We start from the raw sequence: 20979 nt of genomic DNA, 5'->3' as shown, positions 1-20979 counted from the left end.
CCAGAAAGTACCATTTATTCATTTTTGGTCTTGGGTTAGCTGAATAACTCCACAAAGGCTTGGAATTTAAAGTATTGTTTTCTGAGGCTTGCATAAAGGATGAACAGGATGAAAAATTTCCATGTAGATAATAGAGCCTATTCTCCTGTGTATTTAACCAGGGGGAGCTGGTGGTGGGTAAAACCTATTTTGATTGTCTCAGTTTTGGGCTGACGTCTTTTAGCCTTCCTGAGTCCCATTTTTAAGTCAGAACCAGACTCGAGGAACATTTCCACTGACTTCCGGAGACCTAGATCTTTTACCCTTTGTTGCAGCTTTGTGCAAATGACATATTAGATGGTGTTGATGAGTTCATTGAGAGCATTTCTCTTCTGCCGGAACCAGAGAAGACCCTTCACACTCAAGATACGGATCACCAGCACAACTCGAGCCATGGGGAGGAAGAAGGTAATTGGTTAAACTGATGTTTTAGGTGAGGTGCCCCTCTGTGCATTTCAGTTCTGGCAGGTACCCCAGAACTGCTCTCTGACTCATTTTCAAAAAACATTTGCCAACAACTGGAGACCCTCTCTCTCCTGCTAGTCTTAAAGGAAGACCCCCCAAGCAGTATCCTGGAAGAGAAGAAGTCAGATCAGCTGGGACTGCCTCAGACTCTGCAGCAGGAGTTCTCCCTGATCAACGTGCAGATCCGGAATGTCAACGTGGAGGTACTCGGTAGTCTAATGATTGGCTCATGCTTGCAGATGGCACTTTGTGGGAGTGGGGACTGTTTGAGCCAGGATGGTGGCTACAGATAGCTCCGCTGCTCTAACAGGTGTACCTCTCTGCTTGCTTTTTTATTTTCTAGACTTTCTAAGGAAATAGAAGTCTTCCAATGTAAATTATATTCTTACCATACTCTTTTCTCATAAGCTGGACCAAGGAATAAACTGGTGTTCACGTGTCCTGAAATCCTGTTAGATGCTCCAACACTTCATTTTCCCATGTGTGAAGATCCTTAGATCCAGGAAGGCTCCGTGAGTTGGCAAAGGTTCCTGCCATAGTTAATGGCAGAGCTGAGTTTGGCAGCCACGCCTGCCTCCCCAAGGTTCTTTGTGCTCTGCTATACTACCTGCCCTTAGAGCTGGTCATTTCCTTAATCACTTCAGCTCCTAGTGAGGTCACCAAACCTCTCTGTTCGTCTAACATGTGGAAAGATTTACTCTTTTCATTTTGGGCGGGTAATGAAATGCTTTCCTTCAGAGAACTGAGTCTGTGAAGAAGGTTTTTTGGTTTTTTTTAATGTTTATTTAATTATTTTGAGAGAGAGGGAGAGACACAGTGCACGTGAGCACAGGGGCGGGGTAAGGGCAGAGAGTGAGGGAGAGAGAATCCCAAGCGGGCTCTGCGATGTGAGCACAGAGCCCAACGCAGGACTCTGTGTCATGAGCTGTGAGATCATGACCTGAGCCAAAATCGGGAGTTGGATGCTTAACCGACTGAGCCGCCCAGGCGCCCCTGTGAAGGAGTTTTGAAGCTTGATTCGTTTCTCTTTTGCCCAGATTCAACAAACGATAGGCATGGATATGTACCTGTGTGTACATACTTACCTCCTTTGGCCTTTAAAACAACTCTGCAGGGGGGCGCCTGGTGGCTCAGTCGGTTGAGCGTCCGACTTCAGCTCAGGTCATGGTTTCGAGGCTGGTGAGTTGGAGCTCTGCATCAGGCTGGCTCTGTGCTGACAGCTCAGAGCTTGGAGCCTCTTTGGATTCTGTGTCGTCCTCTCCCTCTGCCTCTTCCCTGCTTGAGTTCTGTCTCTCTCTCAAAAATAAAGAAACATTAAAAAAATTAAAAAAAAAAAACAAAAAAACAACAACAACAACTCTGCAGGGGCACCTGGGTGGCTCAGTCAGTTAAGTGTCTGACTTCAGTTCGGGTCATGATCTCGCGGTTCTGAAGTACAGGTCCCGCACGGGGCTCTCTGCTGTCAGCATAGAGCCCGCTTGGGATCCTCTGTTCCCCCTCTCTCTCTGCCCCTGCCCCCTTGTGCTCACTCTCTGTCTCAAAAATAAATAAACAAAAAAATAAATGAAACAACTCTGCAACACGTGCTTTTATCCCCACTTAACAGAAGAGGAAACACACACTAAGAGATGCAGTGACTTGTCGGAAGTCAGCAGCTATTTGGTGGAAGAGAGAATATTTGAAATCTGTCCCCAGATTTCCCACCTGTGTTCCTGTTTTTTGCTCTACTCCAGCTGCCTTCTCTGGTTGGCCACACAAGAAATCAAGAGAGAGAAAGAATCCTCTGATTAATTGGCTATCTGTATCGATTCAGATCATACCCCCTTTGTTGAGAACAGTTGAGAAGAGTGTGGATAGCCAAGTGAGTCTCTTTTTAGAAAGAGATCTTGATTCCTTTTCCAGGAGTGCTTTTTTAAAAGTATTGAGATAAAATTCACATGCCATAAAGTTTACCCTTCTAAAGTTTACAGTTTGGTGGTTGTAAACCTCAGTCACAGAGTTATGCAACCATCACCCCTAATTCCAAAGCATTGTCATCGTCCCTAAAAAAATCCCATATCCATTAGCAGTCACTTCTCATTGCCTTCTCCCCCCAGCCTCTGGCGCCGACTAATCAACTTTCTGTCTCTATGGATTTTCCCAGGAGTTCTTTTGAACTTGAGTCAGGTATTTCCATTCTTCCTGCTTTCTTTTCTCGTCTCAAAATAAATATAACAAGTTCCAGTCTACCTCACAGCTTTAGGTTGAAGCTTTTTTACGTCAAAATACTTTGCACTTATTAAATCAGTGCTAAAAATGAAACATCTGTCTTGAACACAAGTTGTCTGAATCTTCCAGATTCACTTGTCTTTAGGGAATGCCCCCCTCCACCCAGTTACCAGGAACCTTGAGCTTGCACTTAGCTTGTTTAAATTCATTGGCGTCTGAAAACGAATGGTGGCCTACCTCCCAAGCGGTTGTCCCTTTGTCCCCTGCAGATGGATGCGGCGGACAGGAGCTGCACGGTGTCTGTGCACTGCAGCAGCCACCGCGTCAAGATGCTGGTCAAGTTCCCCGCGCAGTATCCCAACAACGCTGCCCCCTCGTTCCAGTTTATCAACCCCACCACCATCACGTCCACGATGAAAGCCAAGCTGCTGAAGGTGGGGGTCTGTGTTCACAAATTCTCCTCAGGTGTCTTAAGAGGAAACCTCTGTCCACGGGCGTCCGTGTCTGAGTTGAGTGGTAAGGTCGAGCGAAAAGTCCGATAGAGAAGATTTGAAAGTCATCTGTCCTTCCGCGCCACCGGGTTAGCCCTTGCTGTTCACCGTGTGTAGCAAACAGTGGAGGTGGTCCTCGGCCTTTTTGGGTCGTGGAGCCCCTTTGAACATCTCATGAAACCGACACAGAAAAATTTGCGCAACTGTGGTATATAATTTCAGAAACTCTGTGCGTGAATAGGATGCGGTTCCATAATTGCCTCTCATCTGCTCATAGATCTCATTAAAGCTGTGAATCAATCCCGGGTTAAGAGCCCTGCAGTACATTTTCATTTATCTGGAAACAGTAGGCAAGATGTATTCTGAAGCTAAGAGATACTTTATAATCAGAAAACAAAATGTGAGGTCACTAAAAAAGTTCATTCCATGAGAGGAAATGGTGTCATCCCAGAGCGCGGCTGGCTCGTTGAACGCGTGAGGCGTCCGGAGGCATGGCGGTGCCCGAAACAGGGCCGACCGGCACGGCGTCTGCCCTTAGCTGCTGGCTCGGGAACTTGCTCTGTCAGTTCATGCAGAGCTAATCAGGCAGAACCCCCATTTAAACAGCCCCACGAGCTGGGGAGGCTACACCTTTTTCAGTGTGAGCAGCAGCCTGTGTGAAGTAACTGAAAAGTCCTGACCAACCAAGTTGACCCAAATGCTGTTCGCTTTGGCCTAGTTTGTATTATACACACTTGGCCCGTCTTCTTGGGATAAGATACGTAGCCAAGAAATTTTTCAGGTGGCGTAAAGATCTCTCAGGCGTTACTTTGGTTTTGTGGTAGAGGTACATTTTGTGCTTGGAATTTTTTGAATCCAAGTATAATTAACATACAGCGTTACAGTACTTTTAGGTGTACAATACAATGATTCAACAATTCTATACATCGCTCAGCACCACTCATCGCGTTAAGTGTGGTCTTAATCCCCATCACCTATTTCACTCATCTCCCACCTACCTCCCCTCTCGTAACCATCTATTTGTTCTCTCTAGTTAAGAGTCTGGTTTTTTTGTTTTTGTTTTTCTGTACTCGGAATTTGAATATTTCATTGTCTTATTTGCACATACAAAAAAAAGATAGATCTTCCTATTGGTATACAAATGATAGGAGTAGGAAGTATCTCTAAAAGTCTAAATGAGTACTGTCTGACAGAAATAGAATGTAGACTACACATAATTTAAAATTTTCTAGTAATCACACTAAAAAAAATGGAAAGTAGCAGGTAAATTAATTTCAGTACTATTTTGACTTAACCCAGTATGTGCCAAGTGTTATATCAACATGCAATCCATATAACAATTGTTGAGACACTTTGCATTCTTGTACTAATAAGTCTTCGACACTTGGTATGAATTATATGCTTCCCGGACTTCTCGATTCAGACTCTCCTCACTTCCCATGCCCCGTAGCCCCACATGGGTAATGACTTCGTTACAGGACAGCCAATTTACATGCCTGTCTTCAGTATGTGTATGTCACTTTAGGTCTCCAGTATGTGCCTTAAAATGTTAGGATTTATGTTTTTAAAGAAGAAAAAAATTATAGTAATTTCCACTGGATTGAAATCTTCTCCCCCGGGCTTGTATTGAGCGTTACTTCTAAGGTACTGAGATTTTCCTGGGGGGGATAGGGGTCAAGCTAGGACAGGGCAGGAGGGGAATTCACAGTAAAGATGTGTGTGCGCACCCTGGCTGAGGAACGGGCTTCTCGAAGAGGGCACAGAAACGCATCTGCTCTCCGCGCCTCTAGAGCAGGTGGAAAGTAGGTTGCTGCACTGGAAGCCTGAGGCACGGCTGTGCTCCAGTCTCCCTGCGTCTTCACGGCCTCCCACTGCTTTGAAGAATAAAAGTGAATCGGGAGAGAGAAGGTTGCTATTCTTGACTGTGTTTCGTGCCTTTTCTAGATCCTGAAAGACACTTCCCTGCAAAAAGTGAAGCGCAACCAGAGTTGTTTGGAGCCCTGCCTGCGCCAGCTCGTCTCCTGCCTTGAGTCTTTTGTGGTGGGATTCTTGTACCGACTCGTGCTTTGGTGTTTTGTTTCGTTTCTTCCTCCCCAAACTAATGTATCCTCATTTTGTAAGTCAGCTTTAAGACAGCCTGTGGTTTTTAGTATGTTAAAATTTTTTTTAAGTTTATTTATTTATTTTGAGAGAGAGAGAGAGGCAGAGAGAGAGGGGGAGAGAGAGAATCCCAAGCAGTCTCCACACTCTGATGTGGGACTTGAACTCCCCAAGTGTGAGATCATGACCTGAGCCGGAACCAAGAGTCAGACGCTTAAACGACTGAGCCACCCAGGTGCCCCTAGTCTGTTAATTTTTAAATTTCAGAACCAAGAAGACAGCACTTCCAGCAACCCCTTTGCACTCCCAAACTCCGTCACTCCGCCCTTACCAACGTTTGCCCGGGTGACCACTGCCTATGGGTCATACCAAGATGCCAACATTCCCTTCCCTAGGACCTCGGGGGCCAGGTTCTGTGGAGCAGGTTTGTCTTTCTTTTGGTTCTCTGACTGTAGATTGTGAGAGTGAGAAGCTGAGACTGTCCTATAGTCTATAAAGAAATCTCAGACAAATCAGAAAATTTGTCGTTGTTTCCTGGTAACTCAAAAGATTGCGAGAGTGTTAAATGGTATGATGCTGAATTGGCTTCTGTGGACATATCCTGAGAATACTCAACAGAATTGCAGTTTTAATTTTTTCATTCTGACAATCCCTGATTCTCAACGTAGGACAGGTCCCCTAGCAAAGAAGTAGAAAGTACCTGAGAAGCTTTTTTCTACCCCAAACACATCCCATCCTTCCTGGATCCTAGAGATTCTGACCTTTGTCCTTGTTAAAGTGTGGCTGTAGTGAGGACTGACCGGTGTTGCCTTCGGATTTCCCGCGTGCAACTCGTTGACCTTGATGTGCCCATGTGGTGTCTCCTTTGTCAGGCTATCTGGTGTATTTCACGCGGCCTATGACGATGCATCGAGCAGTGTCTCCGACAGAACCTACTCCGAGGTGAGCCTGGGAGATGCAGGTGTAAGCTGCACTCACAGAGCCATAAGTGGGCAGACATCCGGGGTTTATCACTGCGTTGGTCTTGGGACAGTGTGTGTTAGTTCTTCAGTAAATACCCATTAGAAGATTCATTGGAAAAGATCAGGTTCATTAAATTGCTACTCAGCTGAGATTTGTACTGTCAGGTTACCACCAAACCACTAGAAGAAGTTTGATACAAGTTGTTGTCAACACAAGGCAAATTCTTTTCTCCTGTTGCTAAAGTATTATTTGAACATTAAATAATGATAGAAACATAACAAAAAAAAGGTCATCTCTAGTTCCACAACATTAGTATCCCACTTCTAACATTACCAAAACATGTGAAATTTTTATAAACTACATTCAGTGGTTGGAAAAACTCCAACATTATGGAAGTTTTCAATTAAGATTTGAAAGCTGTTCTTTTCCATGGGGAGTCATCGTTAGCAGTTTAACATGCTTCCTGTCTGGTCTCCATTATTTTTCTGTGTGTCCGTTTTTTGTTTGCTTTGTTTTGTTTTTAAGAGGCGATCTAAGGTAGCAAATGGGAATGTGGACTCTGGAGCCAAACCACCGGGTCCAAGTCTTGGCCCCACTGTTCTGTGACCTTAGGCAAGTTATCTAAACCGTCCTTGAGTTTCCTCACCAATAAGTTGGGGATGGTAGTGGCACCTACATACTTGGGTTGCTGGGAAGAATCGATGAGTTAATCCCTGGGAAGCATTTAGAATACAGCCTGGCGTGTGGCTCTGTGTTTCCCATTTTACTGTTTGTTTAAGTTTTCACTGTTTTACTCAAATATAATTCACATAGTATACAGTTGACCCATTTAAAGTATATAATTCAGTGGCTTGTTGTGTATTCACAGATCATGTGCAGCCATCACTATAGTCAATTCTAGAACATTTTTAATTACCCTCAAAAGAAACTGCATCCCCTAGGTGTCAACACTCCCAAGTCCCCCTTTCTTCCAGTACTGGGCAAACACTGATGTACTTTCTGTCAATCATTTTGCCTATTCTGGGCATTTTATAGAAAAAGAATCATATAATTATGTGGCCCTTTGTGACTGGCTTCTTTCACTTAGTGTAATGTTTTTTTTAACTTTTAAAAACTGTTTATTTATTTTTCAGACTGAGGGAGAGACAGAGTGTGAGCAGGGGATGGCAGAGAGAGAGGGAGATCCAGAACTCAAAGCAGGCTCTAGGCTCTGAGCTGTCAGCACAGAGCCCGACGCAGGGCTCAAACTCGCGAACCATGAGATCATGACATGAGCTAACGTCAGATGCTCAACTGACTGAGCCACCCAGGCGCCCCTTGCTTAGTGTAATGTTTTCACGGCTCATACATATTGTAGCATGGTCAGTAGTTCTTTTTTTGTTTTTTTAATTTTATTTTAGAGAGAGAGAAACGTGTGAGCAGAGGAGAGGCACAAAGGGAGGGAGAGAAAGAGAGAGAGAGAATCTTAAGCAGGCTTCCACACTCAGCTCAGAGCCCAACGGGGGGCTTAATCTCACAAACCGTGAGATCATGCCCTGAGCCAAAATCAAGAGTCAGATACTCAACCGATTGAGCCACCCAGGCGCCCCAGGACTTTGTTTTTATTGCCAGATAATATTCTGTCATATACATATGCCACATTTTATTTATTTCTTTATCAGTCTGTGAACATTGGTGTTATTTGCATTTTTTGGCTATTACAAATAATGGTGTTTTGTGCATTCATGTACAAGTTTTTGTGTGGACACAGCTTTTCATTTTTCTCCAGTATATACCTATGAGCAGAATTGCTGGATCACATCATAAAGGTTTTTTTTTTTTTTTCTTAATTAATAAGCTTCATGTTTTAGAGCAGTTTTAAGTATGTAGTAAAATTGGGTGGAGGGTACAGAGGGTCCTCATATACACCCGTCCCCACACATGCACAACCTCCCCCATACCACTGGTTTTTTAAACTTAAAAATTATAAGGTGCGTACGAGGGACTTCTGCCCCTGCAGTGCGGTGTCTAGGATAACATGAAAGTCCTCCCATTGCGAACACCTGGATGTATTGGATGAAATATAATTAGCATACTTCCAGGAAAGAAAGAAGATTGAACCGAGTGCATGAGGAGGCACCACTGCTGTCCCGGGAGTCTGCCAATCTCTGCAGTCACCTGAGCAGATGAGACCTTGACTGCACAGGCCTGGGGAGTTAAGTGTCAGAGACCCCATGTATTACTTGGGTTCCATTTTCGAAAGGTTGGAGTAGAAAACAAGCACCTGCTCTCAAAGGGAAACAAGAATATGTGTATCTGGACTTTGGATAAGAGGGAAGAATGTTCCTATTAGAACGGTTTGCACACTAACAGTGTTTCAGTGAGGTCTCATTTACAGTACACAGATGTGAAGTGTATACCTTGATGACCAACACCCAGATCAACATAGGGAACAGGAGTTTTCTCTGTTTACACCCGGAGGAAACCAGTCTTCCGACTTCCATCATTGTAGTTGTGGTTTTGCCTGAGCTTGAGCTTCGTCTAAGTAGCACATCAGGCAGCATGTGCTGTTTTGTGTCTCACCTGTTTTGCTAACTTAATGTTTTTTTGTTTTTTGTTTTTAATTTTATTTTTGAAATTTACATCCAAGTTAGCGTATAGTGGAACATGCAAATTAGTTAGCATATAGTGGAACATCCAAATTAGTTGGCATATAGTGCAGTAGTGATTTCAGGAGTAGATTCCTTAATGCCCCTTGCCCATTCCCCGCTCCCACAACCCCTCCAGTAACCCTCTGTTTGTTCTCCATATTTAAGAGTCTCTTATGTTTTTGAAATTGATCCACAGAGTTGCATATATCGATGGTTCCATTGTATGAAAATAATACAATTTATCATTCTCTTCTTGAGGGATATTTGAATTATTTCTAGTTTGGGGCTATCATGAGTAGACCTACACACAGAAGTCTTTTTATGGACATGTATATTAACTTCTCTACCCAAGGGGCAGAATCCCTGGGTCATAGGTTAGGTGTATGTTTGATTTTTTTTTTTTTTTTTTTTAGCATTGCCAAAAAGTCTGTCCCCAGTGGTTGTGTCATTTAACACTCTTACCGGCAACGTTTCAGAATTATAGTTGCTCCACATTCTTTCCAAAATTTGATATTTTCAATCTTTTCAACTTTAGTCATTGTGATGGGTATGTGGTATCTCATTGTGGTGATGACTGGTGATGTTGGGCAGCTTTTGTGTGCTCATTGATCATTTGGGTATATTCTTTTGTGATGTGCCTGTTCAAGTATTTTGCCCATTTCTTTAGGACTAGGTTTCTTATTATTTATTTGTGTCAGTTCTTTATTCTGGTTCTAAATCGTTTGCTGGAAGTCCAGATAGATTTTCTCTTAATCTGTGGTTTGTCTTTCTCCATAATGATTTTTGATAAATACAAGTTTTTAATTTTGATAAAATCCAATCTATCACTTTAAAAATTTTATGTTTAGTGCTTTTGTGTTCTAGAAAAAAAATCTTTGCCTAACCCAAGGTTACAAAAATATTCTTCTCTTTTAAAAGTTTATAGTTTTAGAGTCCTTCTTTAACGTCTGTAGTCAATCTCAAATTAATTTTGTGTGTGTATGATGTGAGGTAGGGGTCAAAGTTTGCTTTTTTCAGTAGAGCTATATAGTTATTGTTCCAGCACCATTCATGGAAAAATTTTGACTTTCCTCATTGAATTTGCATTGATTAAAAAAAAAATTGCATTGATACCATTGTTGAAAATCAATTGAATATGGTTGTGGGTCTATTTCTAGAGTCTACTTTTTTCCTTTGCTCTATTGGTTTCTCTTTATGCCAACACTATACTCTTTTTTTTTTTCTTTTTTTTTTTAATTTATTTTTTTAATATATGAAATTTACTGTCAAATTGGTTTCCATACAACACCCAGTGCTCATCCCAAAAGGTGCCCTCCTCAATACCCATCACCCACCCTGCCCTCCCTCCCACCCCCCATCAACCCTCAGTTTGTTCTCAGTTTTTAAGAGTCTCTTATGCTTTGGCTCTCTCCCAGTCTAACCTCTTTTTTTTTTTTTTTTTCCCTTCCCCTCCCCCTTGGGTTTCTGTTACGTTTCTCAGGATCCACATAAGAGTGAAACCATATGGTATCTGTCTTTCTCTGTATGGCTTATTTCACTTAGCATCACACTCTCCAGTTCCATCCACGTTGCTACAAAAGGCCATATTTCATTTTTTCTCATTGCCACGTAGTATTCCATTGTGTATATAAACCACAATTTCTTTATCCATTCATCAGTTGATGGACATTTAGGCTCTTTCCATAATTTATGCCAACACTATACTCTTAATGTAGCTTTTATATTGTAAGTCTTCAAATCTGCTAGTAAGTCCTCCAGTTTTATTACTCTTACTCAGGATCATGTTGGCTATTGGCTAGGTCTTTTGCATTCCTATAAAAACATGACATGGCTAATTGGTTTCTACACAAAAATTATCTTCATATTTTGATTGGAAATGTGTCAACTCTACGGATCAGTTTGGAGAAAACTGACATCTTGACAGTAATATGGAAACTTCTCATCCACTAACATGATACTTCTCTGATTTCTCAGCAATATTTTGTGTTTTCAACGCACATTTTTAAATTAAGTTCATTTCTAGGTATTTGATGCTATCGTAAATGAAAATTTTAAGATATTTCTAAATGTTTGTTTCTAATGTATAGAAATGCAGATTTTTATATATTGGCCTTGTATCTAAATTCACTTGTTCATTCTCATAGTTTGTAGATTCCTTTGATTTTCTATGTATACCGTCTTAGAAGTATTCTCTGCTTTTGCAGACAAAAGTCGTGTTTTGTTCTTTTTGTTGAGTTTCCTTTTTTTCCCGTTTTACCCATCTTTTCCTCTTGGTTTCATCATGTGCTTAGGAGCAACAGTATTTGGAAATAAGGAAAGACTGAAGCCAGTATGGATAATTCTGTTTTCAACTACAGGTCTCTGTCAGCCTTGTCTGCTTATCATACTGGCTTGATTGCGCCAATGAAGATCCGCACAGAGGCCCCTGGGAACCTTCGTTTATACAGTGGGAGCCCCACTCGAAGTGAGAAAGAGCAGGTCTCCATCAGCTCCTTCTACTACAAGGAGCGGGTAAGCAGGAGAGGCATGGCCTCTGATTCTCATTCCTTCTAGATTTTCGTTCTTTGTCTCTCTGCCTACTCTGCACAGCAGCTAAGTTAGCGATGCCCCTATAGTCTCTTTCAAAATTAGTTGGTTCAAGAAAGACCTTTGCTTCGTTCCTTTCAGTTGGTTTTAACTACTGTGAATTGTGTGTGTGGAGGGATGGGTTGGTTCTTAGAATCCATATTCTTCGCTCCCCATTTAACCTTATCCTTGTTACCCCCATTTACGAAGCTTGATTCCCCTTGTTTCAGGTAGCATAATTTAGCTACAGATCTTCCTTCATATTCTGATGTTTGTCAACAAATTTAGGGATGCTTCTGAAGGCTTGGGATCTCGATATATTTAGAAGTTCATAGTGGTGAAAAGTTAAAGTTGATCTCTAAGAGATCTTAGGCTTTTACTAAATCTCCACTGAAATGCCCATCTGAATGGTCAGTTTATACAAAATCACCTGAGCCTGTCCTGTGTTCCTGAGTTCTTAAGGAACTCATCGTTCCTAATGTAGCTATTAAGCTGTCAGAAGCAGAAGCCTTTGGTGACGACAGTGTAGAGAATGTTGGCAGAGCGTAGGAATGCTTCTAAGAACTCTTCCTGTGTTGTCAGATTGAGAGGCTGGTTTAAACTGGCTTTTAACTGAAATGATGTTTTAAGCAGAGCTCGGTCCTTAGGAATTCTTTGTTGTCCCCGGCTAAATGATGGATTGACTCTAATTGAAATGTGTTTTTTAAAAAATAGAATTATTTTAAATAAAAACCCAATTTCCAGCAAGTGTTAGAGGTGTCTTCACCTCGATTGCATTGTATTGTCTAACCTTGGTTCACACTGATAGTTGTCCACCTCTGACTTTGTTTAGTCTTAGAGTTTGTATGTGACTGAAATGAGCGAGCGGCAGGAGCTGATGCTTGAGATAGGACCGACCTTGGACAAAACCACTCATTTGAATGGGGACAGTGGTATTTTTGTTGCCTTTCCGTAGTCCCCTTCTTCACATCTCTGATGGAACTGTGCCCCTCTGGCCGTTGCTGACTGTCTCAGAACACATATATCCCCATAAGTCCTTTACATTCAAAATTTTTAGGATTTCACCCCCCACTCCCTCCAAGCAAGCTAGCAGTCAGCTGGCTAGATGGTCAGAACTAGGGCATTTTATTGACATAATAGCCAAACAGACTCCTGGTTGGGTAAATGGGGGAATTTTCTTGAGTGTGAGGGCCCATTTGAGGAGATCTCTTAGTCCAAGAGAGTTCTCAGTCCTCCTTTGAATCATGTCATGTGTTACTCATGCTTGGGTTTGGATTGGGAAAGTAGGTTGACTAGCACTTTTGACCCTGATAGTGCAAAAAGGCCACGTCTAGTCAAAATAACTCCATTTCCGCCATGGGGCCTCTCCTAATGCAAAAACATTTGTAAAGCCTTATGCCCGTGTTTTTCACGGTCTGGCCTCTTTTACTATAAATACCACAATCACAAAGAGGGACCAAAGGCACATAGATAATTCCCTTGTATCAGGTAGGATCTGCTGGGGAGGAGGGTGAGGACTGTGATCCTTCATTTTGGGATGATTCCCGGTGTACAGCTTCTCCACAGAAAATGGGCTCTTATAGTCCCTTAGGATGACCTAGGGCAAATGGTCTTTAAGTTTTATTTGAGATAGTGACCACATAAAAGGGGAGCAGACACTTTTATTATAATTTTATTTGAAACTTTTGTATTTCTGTATAATATACGTACAGAACAGTTCACAAATCATTAGCAGTAACTCAGTGAACTAACAACACCCAGGCCAAGAAGTAGAACATTATAAGAACTCTAGAAGCCCTGGGGGAGGGAGGCACATTTCAGTGGGTGACAGATAGATAGTAGTCATTAGGTGACATCCTATGAAATTACTGATATTTGACCATTTTTAATCTCAGAAAAAAGTTTCATGTGGTTCAGCTGTATAAAGTAGTTAAGTGAGTGAGTCATTTTGTGATGAATCTGAAATAAATTCATCTCTCCTTAAACCTTGTTCACGTTCATCCCATTTACACGGGGCAGAGGGCGGGGTGGGGGAGTTAGGGAAATGAAATACGGCAACCCAGCCATGATATCTTATATAGGCCATCTTCCTTCCTGTTAGAGGTCAATATGGTTTTATCCCTCAAGGAGTATTTTCTTATCCTCAGGTATCTAGTTTGACATGTCAAATAATACCACTTTTATTACTTTTGTTCTCGAAATGATTCCAGATCACTAAATTTCTCTGTGCTGAAGTCTTTATTTTCAGCCCCAATTTTTCTCCTACATATTTTTATTCTCTTTTAGATCTCTACCCCTGAGGTCTATAAATGAGTAAGAATAAAGGAAAAAAATATGACCATGTTAAAGTATAGCAGTGTAGGAATTATAGAGTATTTTGGAGATTATAAGAATCTTTATGGAGTCTTTGGGGATTTTCTGTTCGTTTGTCTTGTTTTTTGGTGTGTTTTTAACCTGCCCTACTTAGGTCATATTATCATATTTACCCAAATGTTCTCCAGATGAAATTCCAAGGTTCTCTCCTAAATATTTTAAAATGTGAGAGACCTAAAAAAAACCCAGCAACAACTATCAAATTTCATAGGAAGTTAGAAAGTCCGGAGAGATGCTAACGTTCATTTGGTAACTGGACCACCTATTAATAGTTGGTGAAATATTGTTTATTCCTAGGGCAATTCAGAAGACCTGGAACTTGGGATAAACATTAGGCATTGGCCTATAAACATTTTTACATTTTGCAACCTCCACCCATGCTTCAGTTTATGTTACTAAAATAGCTCTAGTGTAAATAACTGAGGAGGTCTTGAAGTTAATAGGATAATTTCTGATTTCCCATAAACAGTGCTTTTCAGCCCCAGTTTCACACTGATGCGCATGTTGTTAGCACGTGCCCCCGGGACAGCAGCTTTTCAGCTTTGCTCCCTCATTCCCTTCATTTCTCATGGGCTCTTGCCTCCCCATGGTATCACTCCGAAAATAGTCCTGCAACCCCAAGGTCAAGGCTTCCAATTTCCCCCATTGGCCCCACCCACCCCAACCACACATCAGAAACAATTTGGTGTTAGTCTACCAACGAACTTCTTCATTTTTAGGAATGAGAATCTTCTCGCACAAATGTATGCTCTTGGTGGGGAGAGTAGACCCTCTACCTATTTCTCTGCTTGCCCTACGATCTTAATCCTCATGAGAGTACTATAAACCTTGACCTTGTCAGAGCTGTATTGATGCCAGCCTCCTGAATATCTTGAAATGTGTTTGGAACCAAACAATTATGACATTGAAGCTGGGTTTGGAGTGCAGTGGGTCTGGAGGGAGGTGAGGGAATCTCCAAATATTGCTGTGGTTAGGTTCAGATTTTTAGTCATGCAAACCTGATTTTGCAGTATATTGTGGTACCTTTTAATCCATCAAATATGTGGGAAGCTTTCATTTTATTCTATATTTTTCCCTTTTAATTTTCTTGGTGTTTTTCTTCCCTCCTCCTGGGTGTAACGTTTTCACGCACAGATGTCTCCTCGCTCTGCCCGGCGACGTTGGTCCATACAAGCAATTAACGACTTCCCGGTACTGTGCGCTGTGCAAATGCTCTCCTTGACTAATCCTGTCTGCCCAAAGGCCCAAGAATAAAATGCCACCTGCCTGGCTTTGAGGAACCTGAATGACAGGCTGGCTGGTTTTCAGGACCAGCACAATAAATTTTTCACTCTTGGGAGTCAAGTGCCGAGGGCTTCCTCTTTTTTTCATCCAGTTTCAAATGGATGAGTACTGGTATCATTAAGGATTGTGAATGGACTTCTTTGAAAATGAAGCCAAACACTGGGTTTCTTGGAAAGAACCCCATCTGTAAGCCTTTAGCTCACCTGATTTCATTTGGAGTATTTGTATAATTTCCTGGAGCTTTCAAAAGCCTACCTTTGGCATGGGGTGAAGCAGAGGAAGATATAAGAGGCTTCCACCATTTTGTCTCTCTGTTTTTATCGTCTTAGTCTAGTTCAAAGAGGGAAGTGCTCACCTGCTTCATTGGCATGATGCATAAGCTAGTTTTTAATCCTTCGGGAACTCTCTGGAACAAATTTTTTCCTTACCATCAGTATTTTGCATTGCAACAAAACCTCTGCTGTGGACATCTCTCTTCCTTTTCTTTCCTTCTTACTCATTCCTATTGGCCATCCCCCTCTTCTGTCTTCCTCTCCCACCCCCTCCATGTTTCAGTAGTGCCAAGGTGGCCTCAGGCTGTGTAGGGCAGCCTTGTGGCTTTTGTGTAAATTTCACTGGGTCTACAAAATATTTAGGGGAACAGTCCTATAGCCTTTTCATATCAAAACCAGTTGAAATCAGGAGCCCTGATTCTCAGGTGCCACTGCTGCCGACACCTTGGAGGCGGAGCCGCCAACGTGGCCACCTTTCCTCCAAAAGCCTGTCCCAGCCAACCCGACTGTGGAATTTCCACTGATTTTCCAGAAGTCTCTGCTCCTGCTGCTATTGAAATAGGAACTCATTTTGACTCACTGCCCACTCTGCTGATTATGCATTGTTGGTGGGGTTGCTGCGAAGCAGTTGGTGGCTTATTCTTGGGCTGTTTTTACATTTAACCCATTTATTGGCATTGATGTCGCCTCCGGTTGTAGCAGTAACACTGGTGGTACAGTCGCAAGCTGGCTATATTGGTTGTCATTCAGTGCTATTCGCACCAATGCCTCCCCCCTCCCCCGGTCCTTTCCTCCCTGTCCTCTTTCCTATGATCCCATGAACGCCTTCTTGGTATGTTCAGAGGAGCATCCCGGTGCTCATCATGTGATAATTGTCTGTCTTGTTGTGTCTCTCTTCCCTCAATCCCTGCTTATGAAATCTGTGGGGAAGGGGGCATTTTCTACTGATGGGGCATTGAGAAGACCTAAGAGAAGTGCGGGGCCCTTGGCCTCCCACAGGTACTGATCCTTGCACAGAAAAGTATCCAGATGTAAGCCCGTCAGAGTGGGACTGCGGCAGCGCAGGAGGCTTAAGGGGCTTTCATGCCAAAGTGCCCTCCTCTCCCCTGGAAAGTTCAGCCCCATGTCAGCCTCGTGTGTCATCAGCTGACAGTTGCACAGACGAGAGATTCCTAAAATCGCCAGCAAGATGGAAGGGAAGAAGAAGTCTCGGGGAGGAGTAGATGGGATGGGAACCCTTTCTTGCTGCAGGAAAGTTGTCCGTGCTCGTTAGGAAGCAGCAAGGACGCGTAGCCCAACCTCTTATTTGAGACTGAGCATGTCTTCATTTAGGCAGCCTTGTTATAATTGCATCCCCAGAATATTTGGCCACTAGACTGAGTACCGAGGGCCCCTCTAGGCTGAAGGGGAAATAGTTCATACCTAAAAACCACCAACCAATATATAGAAAACACAAAACTTTTCTGACCCCTTATAGATTTCGATAATGTTTTGCAGTTATTCCTTGCTGGATTCAATGACTGAGTAGCGCTGTCCCACAATTGCCTTACAGTTTGATTCTTGGTGGCAGCTCTGGTGAGGGAGATCCAGTGGTGGCGAACCTCCTTCTGTTACAGGCTCAAAGGCAGCTTCGTGAGTTTCCACAAAACGTCATCTCTACATCAGAGAAACACCTAGAAGCCTGGTGTCTCCAGAAGTTGACAAGGAAGTTCCAGGAAATACAGACTGTGATTTCTATCATTCAGTGAAGGATAATGGCAGCAAGTGGTCCAAGACCACTGTCTTTTCCTTTTCTCCCAGTACTTTTTGATGACTCCCATGGGTTGGTTTCCGCCAGTCTCCATAACCAGGGACCGCAGACGGGCAGGGGCAAAGCATCTCTTTGGACTCACTTCTCTTCTCTCTGAACGTGCCCGCCCTTTAACGCATCCCAAAAGGAGACTAAACAGACTGAGGCTGCGGCTCTGGAGCCTGGCCTGAAATACAGCATCTGGGCCCGAGCCTGGTGTGCTCCACGTGAAGCCAGTAGCTTTGGCCGCCGCGTGTCTCGGCCGGTGTTCAACGTGCTGCTCTGGCTCAGCGGAACGTGCTCGTGGTACTTGGCGGAGAAGTGAAATGAGAAGTAATCGTAGAGGCTGGTGTGTCAGGGAGGCCTCACTGCAGTCAGATGTTGATCTCCTCACATGCAGAAGTGATTCCATTTAAAAATGGACCACACTGCTTACGTATTAACAGGTAGCTTCGGCTTAGGCCTTTTTTTTTTTTTTCTTTTTTAATCTGAAATCCTGCGCTCAAAAACGAGTTAACAGGTATGGGCTTAGCAGCTTGACAGCCTGTGTTCAAATCCCAGCTCTGCATGGCCTCACATCCTCGTTTGTGAGGTGGAGGCAACGCCCGCTCTGCCGGAGAGCCGTGTGACGCCTACACTCGCGGAGGGTGAACGGCCCAAAGCAGCAGCTGATGTTCGTAATGACAGACACATCTTTCAATCCTGTGTCAAACATTTACACGTTTGGACTGTGTCAAGGGCATCTCTCACTGCCCGTGTCCTGGCTGCTCCACAGCCGTTTGGAGTTAAGGCTGTGGGGAAAATAGGACACTTGCTCATGATTTTCCACGTCCATTATCCGGGTCCCTGTGCTCAAGTATTTATTCTTGACATTCCAAAGTGATCGCTTTCAGAAATAACTCAAGTCCGCGAGGAAAAACATGTTTACATGAGCTGGTCTGCATGCAGAGGAACCAGTTTGGGCACACGGACCTTAGTATTTTGCTTTCATTAGGTTCGCTTCAAAAGGCCAGAAATTGAGGTTTGCAGTGTGGTCTGAGAGCTAGTAGACCCCATCCCTCGTGAGGCCTCCTTTTATTTCCACTGTTGAGTTAAATGGAGCTACATTGAAGTGCTCAACTGTCCAAGTGCTGCTCGTTTTCTCTTTGTAATAAGGAGCCAGAGTGTCTGCCTGGAACAGTATTTGAGAAGCCTCCCACCCAACCCAGAAAACCCGTGAGGTGGATCATATTCCATTCCAGGTGGAATCTTCTTACTGTAGGTCTTTTCTTTTATTTCTTTCCTACTTTTTCAACCCAGTCCCCTAAGTCTCATCTGAGATGACCAATTATGGGAGACCTACTCGGGTGTTGTTTCCTGGGATTTTTAAACTCCTGGAAACCTGGATGAAAAAGTCTGTGTACTTACACCCTCCCTGTTCAGTTAACCACACTGTGCTGTTCCCGTCACTGCCCTGTAGATGTACACGAAACTGCCCTCCCTAAAACCGGTCACATCGAAGTATCTCATGCATGTGTGACGACCTCCGTCTTGTGTCAGTTAACATTGCCTGCCTCCAGCCCATGCTGACAGGTTGTTTGCTCTTTAGCACCTTCTCCCCTTACTTGCATCCACATCATGTTATTTGTGGGTAAAAGACTAGTGTTTTCATGAATATATACATAATTCTTTAGAAAATAGCCAGGGCTGGTAGAGAACTGAAGGGCTGCTATGCAGTAATCGATGAGGCTTCCTGATGTATTGGTAAATAGCAATGTGTACGAATAAAGAACACGTGGTAACTAAATTACTTCCAACGATCAAATGGCTTAAGGTCCCAAATTGATAATGTAGCAATATATATTTACAAATTATGATAAATAATTCAGAGACTTCAGCTAAACTTCGTTTACCTGCCGTGAACCAAGTCCAGGTGTCCTGGATCTAAGAGGTTCCATACACTTACTGAGCCAATAGGAAGTTACCTGCATTGGGCACCTTTGGGGATTAGAGGGGACATCACTGGTCAGAAGCAACTAAATGCAGACCGTGACTAAGGAATGGAAGAGTGATTGTATAAAAATCACTTGTGGAAAATGAATTATTTGTGAGTAATCTAAGTAATGATTTAATCTAAATTCCCGTGGGCTTATAGACGTTCATAATCGTTGCGTATTTTTTAATTGCACGTTTTCAGTTCGCACTCTCACCTTTTCATTGTGCCCTTATTAATCTTGCAAGATTGGAACGGAGCTCATCCTAAGACAGTTACCAGTGAGCACAGAGAGCGACATGAGACTAAACTCACAGCCAGTGAGTAGCTCAGCCAGGGTCACGGTGAGCCAGCCGTGCCGTAATAAGACCAGCACACCTTGGTTTTCTGACTCCAGTTTGCAGACTCTTTCGCTAGCAACTTTGTTAATTAATAAGTATGTCACTTCCCCCCTGAGTTGAGTCACTCTGGTGGCCCCCTTTTTTAACTTCAGCAATAAAATGAGATAGAATATTGCTCCCTTGGCTGGTTGTCATTTTGAATGTACCAGATGAGGCTACACTGATAATTCTCCTTTTCCAGGACATCTCTCGTTTCCCACATACAGGCTCCTTTGTAGGTGAGGCTCTGGGGAGACAGGACAGTTGCTCATGATCATCCACATCCATTACCCAGGTCCCTCTGCTCAGCTATTTTTGACATTCTAAAATGATCACTTTTAGAAATAATTCAAATCTGCTAGGAAAAACCTGGTAATTCTCTTGAGCTGCTATGTTTCTCTGTCTGCCTGCCACAGATTAAGGTTTGCAGAGCCCACACCGCTGTGTGTGAATTAAATTCTCAGCAAATCCTGTTAAAGCTGTCTGAGAAGAAGAAAACCTTTGGTTAGTTTCAAGCAAGAACTTTGAATCTAAGGCTGATCCCAACCTTGAAAGTTGCTCTTCCCCCACATTTTTGTGGTCTTTACTAACTTATTTACCTGCTGTTCGTTCTTTCTTTCTTTCTTTCTTTCTTTCTTTCTTTCTTTCTTTCTTTCTTCTTCTTGTTTTTTGGGGTTTTTTTCGTTGTTTTTTTAAATTCTAAATTCAAGGCGTCTGTTTTTGGGCACCTGCAGAATGTATGTAGCATTGCGGTAGGGTGCTTATTTTCCTGTTAGGATTTTGGACCAAGAGCTCAATGCCCTTTGCCATCCTTTTATTTCCTACAGATGCTGATTCATATAATTGTGGGCATGATGTAATGCAAAGCCTCTGCAAATAACCAATGACCCAACTCTGATGTGCTCTGCAACCGTAGGTTTCCATTTGTCCAAGTCCCTGTTAGTTATATCTCGTCATCTCCCCCAGAAATCCAGGAGATGGAAAAGCAAGCGTGAGGGATCGGACTCCGGCAATCGACCCATCAAGGCTGCTGGGAAGGTTATCATCCAGGACACTGCGTGCCTTCTTCCTGTTCACAAGTCACTGGGAGAACTGTACATGTAAGTGCGCCCTGCTTATGACAGTCATCACAATCAAAGTTGTGTTCGTTTGCTTGTTTTTAAGTATCGGAACCCTTTCTTCAAAAGCAGTTTTAGAAGACCGGTGTACCAGCTTTCTATTGCTGCATAAGGAGGTACCAGAAACTTAGCGGCTTCAAACAACACACATTTATTGTCTCAGTTTCTATGGGTCAGGAGTCTGAGCATGGCCTAGCTAGGTTCTTGCTCAGATCTCACCAGGCTGAAATCTGGAGGTGGCCAGGTGGTGGTCTTATCCAATGTTCAGAGTCCTCTTCCAAGTTCATTCAGGAGTTTAGCAGAATTCAGTTCCTTGAAGCCGTAGAACTT

At 43.0% G+C, this 20979-nt stretch overlaps 1 protein-coding gene across 9 annotated transcripts in view; it reads left to right on the top strand.

The window, feature by feature from the left end:
* Positions 1-20979, top strand: part of WDR59 (WD repeat domain 59) — an 85290-nt gene that overhangs the window by 49086 nt on the left and 15225 nt on the right. For 6 of the 9 annotated variants that reach the window (XM_042968395.1, XM_042968397.1, XM_007083356.2 and 3 more), the window contains 9 exons: positions 315-447; positions 583-707; positions 2982-3146; positions 5148-5243; positions 5571-5727; positions 6176-6245; positions 11254-11407; positions 14969-15025; positions 20498-20631. In XM_042968395.1, the coding sequence (XP_042824329.1) occupies positions 315-447; positions 583-707; positions 2982-3146; positions 5148-5243; positions 5571-5727; positions 6176-6245; positions 11254-11407; positions 14969-15025; positions 20498-20631 (1091 nt within the window). Of the gene's footprint in view, positions 1-314; positions 448-582; positions 708-2981; positions 3147-5147; positions 5320-5570; positions 5728-6175; positions 6246-11253; positions 11408-14968; positions 15026-20447; positions 20632-20979 lie in introns of those variants that run through there. The other 3 variants (XM_007083357.2, XM_042968398.1, XM_042968399.1) reach the window with 3 other exon arrangements.

This window comes from Panthera tigris, chromosome E2 (assembly GCF_018350195.1).
Source record: "Panthera tigris isolate Pti1 chromosome E2, P.tigris_Pti1_mat1.1, whole genome shotgun sequence".
Classification (NCBI taxonomy): domain Eukaryota; kingdom Metazoa; phylum Chordata; class Mammalia; order Carnivora; family Felidae; genus Panthera; species Panthera tigris.
This window is presented reverse-complemented; position numbering and strand designations above follow the sequence as displayed.